Source organism: Salvelinus alpinus, chromosome 5, assembly GCF_045679555.1.
Source record: "Salvelinus alpinus chromosome 5, SLU_Salpinus.1, whole genome shotgun sequence".
NCBI lineage: Eukaryota > Metazoa > Chordata > Actinopteri > Salmoniformes > Salmonidae > Salvelinus > Salvelinus alpinus.
Genome location: NC_092090.1, coordinates 35,101,984 through 35,109,486, shown reverse-complemented (window position 1 = coordinate 35,109,486; position 7,503 = coordinate 35,101,984). Strand labels below are relative to the sequence as shown.

The following is a 7,503-nucleotide window of genomic DNA, read 5'->3' as shown; positions in this document are numbered from 1 at the left end:
CAAAGCGTGAAAACAGTCACAAAAGCTATAGTTTACCAAATAAACATACTTCGTGATATAAACACGGAACATGGAAAACCAGCCTGGCGCGTCACATAAAACACGTAACACAAAACAATTCCACACAAGGACATGGGGGGGGAACAGAGGAATATATATATACAATGTGATTAGGGAATGTAAACCAGTGTGCGGGGAACAAGACAAAACAAATGGAACAATGAAAAATGGAGCGGCGGTGGCTAGAAGGCCGTGACGTCGACCGCCGAACGCCGCCCGAACAAGGAGAGGAGCCGACTTCGGTGGAAGTCGTGACAGAACAACGTTTTGCTGCCACATCATCCGTCATTTACCTTGCCAAATCTCTCACTGATTCACCCCATACAAAATCACTAATCAATCACCTATGCTGCAGGCTGGTTGGCTGGCTGGCTGGCTACATCACTTCCCCACAGGAAGGAAGAAGATGCATATTCAGCAATGAGCAGAAATGAGACTGTACAGCTTTGGCTCTGGAAATGAGCCTTTAGATTGGATTACGATGCCATTTTTAAGCCGTCTTTTCCCCTCAGAAGATGTGCTGTGCTCCTCCCCTCCCTTTCAATGTTATACAATAGTTGACAAGAGAAAATATTGCTGAATTTCTGTAGTCATGACAGTGTGTGACTCCCAGTGTCACTTTAATTTGTGCTTATTATGACAATATTAAATAGCAAAGGCTTTGGTGCAGCCAGGGAAATTGAAACTCAATCACAGAGTTTTGACTTCTCCAACCATGCCTATTACAAGATCCTCCTTCATCTCCTTCTATACTTTAATTCCAGCCATGTGTTATTTCTGTCTCTGATTGTAGTCAATATGCCTGTCAGGGGCATTAGTATTTTGTGTTTATTCCATGGCAACAACACAGAAACAAACACATCATAATCCCCCTCCTTTAAAGCTGCAATATGCAACTTTTTGGGCAACCCGACCAATTTCACATAGAAATGTGAGTTATAGATATGTAATTCTTATTGAAAGCAAGTCTAAGAAACAGTAGATCTGTTCTATGTGCGCTATTTTCTATGCTTCCAGTTCTGAAGTTTTGCTTTTACATGTTTTACTTTCGGTTTTGTACACCAGCTTCAAACAGCTGAAAATACAATATTTTTGGTTATGGAAAATATATTTCACAGCTGTTTAGACGGTACAATGATTCTCTACACAATGGCCGCTTGTTTTGTCACATAAACTGAAATCAGGCTAACTATTAGAATTTTAGCAACCAGGAAATAGCAGAAAGATTTCTGCACATTGCACCTTTAACATCACATTACCAAGTAGGTTTGAAAGGCTCTACAAATAAAAAGGCTACCTTTAGTCTCATCTGACCAAAAGCCTGGCTAGATAATATAAAGATTTGAATGTGAATTCAAACAAAATCTCAACAGAGACACATCTACTGTTGACTGCATGGACTGAGGGGTGGGCTCTTTCTTACTCAGCTCCCCCCCAAGGTCTGACAAAACCTTATTTGGCTTCTCCTCAAGCATTCAACCTGTTTCCATTCCTTCATAATTACAACTACAAGAAACAGGAAACATTTTACACAACCTACTGTACTGTGCAAACAAGAATTAATCCAATCTCTCACACAAGTCTATCTGTGACAATAGAACCCGTTAGTGGAGGGAGCAAGGTTACAGGCTACAGCTAAGGATGCTTAGTGGGATGACACACTGCAAAAAACAAGTTAGTTTGCTCATCTCATATACATTTAGACAGCTGCACTCATTAGCTAGTATCAAAAACCTGACCCTGGGCAACACAATGACTAGGGTCTGGCTTCAATGATGGACTCTTTTGGCATAGAGGAACTACATCACTGCCTACGTCGATAAGAGAAGACACAAAATCTGCGGACACTCCCAACAAATTACGAGGCATACATGCCAGAACGTCAAATACTTTGCATCAACTACCTTAACTAAAACCAGTGCAAACGAGCCACTTGGGAAATGCACTCATTAACAAAAGCTTCTGTGATCTCCATCTTGCTAGCAACTATTTTGTAGTTTATTTAAGCTGATAAAGTAGCAACGTAGGCACTGACAGTTCCTCTATGCCAAACGTTTCCATCATTGAAACCAGACCCTAGTCACTGTTGCCTAGGGTCGGGTTTTCAAGACTACTCATTAGCAGAGTATTGTACTTCAATGGGGACTCTTAAGCATGCTGAAGCACAGAATGTTCATCGTGACCTATGTTAAGGGTAAAGGCATGAACTGGATGACTCAATTATAACGATAGCAGACCATTTAACAACGAGCCAGGACTGAAAGAGATTTTTAACTGCACAAGTGAGAGGAACGTCCCATATAATCACAGTCAACTGATTTTATAGCGTGTAAACTGCTGTCAGCTAGCCGAAATGTTTCAAATATAATTATGCCGATATTCAGTAATACCCTCCCACACACACTGAGCAGGGCAAGTGATTGACCTGATTCTCATGCCACTTGGCAGGCATGGCCACTGGACATTAGGATGTGTTGGATGGCAGGGGGAGTCAGAGACTGTAACTACAGAGGGAGGGGGTATAATAGAACTGGCAGACTCCTGTCTATAGAGTAACTCTCGTCTCACTTCTTTAGAAGGGGAAAGAGGGGAGTTGGGGGTGTAGGTAATTATAGCAAGAATGGGAGACAATTGCAGGTGTGGGAGACAGAGGAGTGACTTTGGTGTAGGAGGTGCTAACTGTAGTGGTACAGGTGGGAGGGGTGGGAGGGGTGACATTGGGAAAGGAGACGATGGCCCTTGTGGTGGGAGAGAGGGGTAACAGTCAGGTAATTGATTGCAGCATCTGTGATCTAGCCCTCGCTGAATACCAATACTCCACACTGAGAAAGAAATCATCCTATAACCTTGGTATGAAATGCGTAAACATAATCAGAATACTGCCAATAAGACAAAAGGAATCCAGTGTTCCAGTTACTGAATACTGTGTACTATGAAGGTTACTCAACACTGTTGGAATATAACCCTGGATGAAACAAACAAATATGATGGTACAATAAATCATATGATTCTACTCCCAACTTCAAATCAAATCAAATTGTATTTGTCACATGCGCCAAATACAACAGGTTTATACCTTACAGTGAAATGCTTACTTCCAAGCCCTAACCAACAATGCAGTTTTAAAAAATTACAAAAATAAAAAATACCTTCAAAAAAATAAGAATAAGAAATAAAAGTAACAAATAATTAAGAGCAGCAGTAAAATCATAATAGCGAGGCTACATACAGGGGTTACTGGTACAGAGTCAATGTGCGGGGGCACCGGTTAGTCGAGATAATTGAGGTAATATGTACATGTACTGTAGGTAGAGTTATTAAAGTGACTATGCATAGATAATAACAGAGAGTAGCAGCAGTGTAAAAGGGGGGGGGGGGGGGCAATGGAAATAGTCTGGGTAACTTACTCAGATATGCATGTCTACTACTATATACTGTCACTTGCACAGTGCATACACACACACACCCACACACACATACACTTCTTGCAAAGGCAAAGCAAATGGCATCCCATTTCTTTTCTTGGCAGCCTGAGCTGAGTAATCCAGGCATCTGAGAATTGTGCACCATCCTGTGATGTAAAGGCAGCAGAATGTCTGTGTAGATTCACAAGACCAATGGGGAAACAAGCAGATAAATCAGTCTGTTTTCCATGGAGTGTCTTCCTGTCCCTGAGCCTTCTCTCTCTATCCACAGCCCTGGGCTGTGTCTTCCTGTCCCTGAGCCCTTCTCTCTCTATCCACAGCCCTGGGCTGTGTCTGCCTGCCTGACACTGCTGCCTGCCTGCTCCCTCTCTCCCCCTCTGGCCGCCAGCCTAGACTGCCTGTACACACTCATCACGGACACTTGTCTCTCGCAAGCGAGACAAACCTGGTCTTGTTCTTGAAACACTACTGTTATGACACACCTTCTGCTTGTGTGACAGGTGATGGGGTTGGATGTGGCATTACTGTATATCATTATATCAGTGTACAGTATATGAACCAAAGACAAACTGGCTGGATCAGATCCAATGTCAAGGACAGGGAAAGATCTGTCGGGCAATTAGGCTTCTGCTATTGTCTTTCACAACACTATGATACATTTTTGCACTTAGCGTTAGCATTTCATCTGGTAACAATAAAGGCATTAGCCAGCATGTAATGTCAATAGTTGGAGGCTTTTATTTTAACTATATGATTAGAGATTGTGTATGTCCAGTTGACAATTCAGTTTCACCTCAAAAAGATAAGGTAAGCACGAGGCCAGAGGCCAACAGTGTAAAAGGTTTTCATGTGCCATTTCACTGTCCTTGAAACGCTGATACAGATCCCCAATATGGCAGCCAGAGACTAAATGTATCAATGACCTAAATATTTTTGAATATATCAGAATACTGGAAAGCATGACGACTTGGTTGATCACCTCTCAAAAATGTTGATGTATTTGAGATAATTTGGTTGAACTCCTACATGAAAGAACAATAAGCATTCATGTATATTACTATAATTTGTTTCATGGGATCAGATACAATTGTGTTCAATTGTAGTATAGTTTAATATAGTATGGTATGATATTGTACAATATATATTTACTATTTAAATGATGCATTACAAATATTACAATTGCAATATCAAACTTTGTATCTGGTTGTTGCGACACTGTAATCAACTTTTGGCGTAAAAACATTATTCCTTAATACAATATTCACTCCTAATCCATCCTATATTATATGCATGAGCTGAATGATTACAATCCACTGAATAAATTAAACCTGTGTAAGAGGTTGTTATTAATTTACTTACATTATTGGGATTATAAAGATCACTGCTTATTTTGAAAATGTGTGAAAATGCTTTATAAATGCAGACTACATTCATATTGGTTTGTGCTGTATATCATACTCTCTGTAGCTATGTTTCACCATAATGTTTCACCCGTTCTCTGGATATACTTCAGAATTCACTGTATGTTTTTGGACATATGGCCAGTAGGCCATTGAGGTATAGCATCAATAATGGACAATGTCCATAATGCTGAGCAATCCTGTGCTTTACCTTTGAAGCCATGCATCAGATGCATGCACTGTACTGTATAGCCAATGTCACAGTCAAGGGCAATACTTAATGAATAACAAGAGAATGAGGCTGCACTTCCATTTATACCTCTTATATGAAAACTTGAAGAATGATACTGGTCATTTATAGGTAGAACTGGTTATGATAATGTTGAACACATGAAACCTGAAACCTTAAATAAAAGTAGTGTGTGTGTGTGTGTGGGGGGGGGGGGGGGGGGTTATTCAGTCATTAGCACATCACCTCACATCAAGCCAATAGAGTTGCTGTACATTGATTAGTGATAAATCAATTCCCTGAGTATAATTTGGATTTAATGAAAAAGAGAGAACATGGAACATTGGTGCACTTCGATTAATTCTGTTTTAAAAGGTGATTTATCCTAGAAGAAACTGAACAGACACTTTTGAGAACCATCTATGTGTGTGATGTTTGGCCTGTTCCTGCACACATTATTCTGACACCACGTAATATTAGCCTATATTACATTTATTTGACTTTTTTGACTTTATCGTTATATTTCCAATGTTGAATAAGTTATAGCTAGCTATATTATAGCTGATGTCTAATAAATACATTTAAAATGAAGAGTAAGTATCATGGGATTATGTAATCCTCCGACGTGTAAATGATTTTTGATTCGTTTTCAATTCATTAAACAAATTATTCCACACACATTTACGCACCGAATTAGGCCTAAACCAAATGTATCCTTTTATATCCGAGATGACTGCATTTTCTGATGCCATCACTAAATACCCTATCGCTAATGCATTTACCATTGTGCCTGATAGTGAGATGGTGAGATTATTAGTTGAAAAGAAAGTACCCATAGGTGAGTATGTATGGACGCATCCTGCCCACAATTCATCAGCGCATGACGCTCTGACGTCTGGCCAGAGCGCAATGGAGTTAGTTACCTGAAATCACTGTAAGGATGAATTATCCAAAATCCGGCGGATTTAACCCGCTCCTGTTCCCGTTCCACTGCCTTTTCGCTCCCAAACATCCTTAGGGAGAACTTGTTGACCCCCGGTTGCAGCATTGCCCCAAACTGCCTGTGTATGAATCCTGCCTGGTACAATCTCTCGTCGTCCGGCGAAATTTGATCAATGCCATCCAACTTTATGAACCCTGATTCCTGGTCAAGAGAAGCATGTTGGGCACCACCAGCACCACCACCGCTGGCGCCTTGCGCACCTTGGTCCGCCCCACCGCCAATAGCTCCGGGAGGGCTCTCCTCGCTCGGGGTGACGTCCCCCTCTGTGATAAGGTGCCTCTCCTCCGCCGAGTCTGAGTCGTGCACATGCCGACTGGTGATGGAGGAGAGACTGCCACGAAATCTCCGACAATCTCCGTTTAAACTGGTCTTCGTTGGTCTCCCAATGTCCGTCTCCATGATCACTGTGTCCCCACTTCTGGTCTCCCCGATGCCTTTGAAGCTTCCTCTGGAGGTTGGTGACGGCAAGGGTTTCAACCTAATACTCTTCCTCCGGGTGTCCTTGTCGCCGTCTTCTCCTTCGCCCATAATAGAAGCTTTCTGTCCAATATGCTGTGGCAAACTGTAGAGCCTTTTACGCATGGAGGAGTGCAACCTGTCCATTATGACATTGAAACGGAACGAACAATTTCAAATGCAATAGATGTCCAGAATAGGATGGTTATTGTTGAGAAGTATTGCCACGAACCACACAGCTCCCTATCTGTGAGTGAGAGCGACCAGTCTGGAGCTAATCTCAAACCCTGAAAGCATTACACTGATACACATGACACGGACGGCTGTGGCTCTTCTGGTGCAAATACAGGAAGAGGCTATCTCGATCATTACCTGACAGTTTAGATATGCCTTCTCTCGCTGCTTTGACAGTCCGCTTCACCACAACACTCCTGGTAGGCACGTACGCTCCAACCGTGTGCGGACCAAGTGAGGCTGGGGGGGGGCTGGAAGAAGCCACTTTAGCATGACCGACTGACAGAGAGGAGGTCATGAACAGCGCGAGGAGGGATGCTCTTTTCCTCCAGATGTGTCAGCTGCCTCTCAATAATAAACAATGCAATGCAATCACGCACCATAGGCTACATCAGCAGCAGCATCCAAGGACCCGCTGACATCTATCCCAAGCATTCTGGTAACATGAATATTCATGAAGCTGATGGGTTGCCATAGGAGCCAACGTGGTCTCAGAGCATTTCTTGTTACTCTGTAGTCGACATAAATCAGAGACACTCCATTTAGTATGATATGTTACCTTTCGTATGGTATGTATTAATTTGTGATGTCGATCATCCATGTTGTATGATATGTTACAAATTACTATGATATGTTACGATATCGTATAATATGTTACAAATTTGCAAAAGGTATGATATGTTACGAATTCCAATT

General features: G+C 41.8%; 1 protein-coding gene across 1 annotated transcript in view; it reads right to left on the bottom strand.

Moving 5' to 3' along the window:
• Nucleotides 1-7,013, bottom strand: part of LOC139575999 (potassium/sodium hyperpolarization-activated cyclic nucleotide-gated channel 3-like) — a 92,510-nt gene extending 85,497 nt beyond the window's left edge. The window contains exon 1 of the mRNA XM_071401546.1: nucleotides 6,038-7,013. Within this exon, the coding sequence (XP_071257647.1) occupies nucleotides 6,038-6,720 (683 nt within the window). The 5' untranslated portion in view covers nucleotides 6,721-7,013. The remainder of the gene's footprint in view (nucleotides 1-6,037) is intronic.
• Between the last annotated feature and the right edge of the window lie 490 nt (nucleotides 7,014-7,503).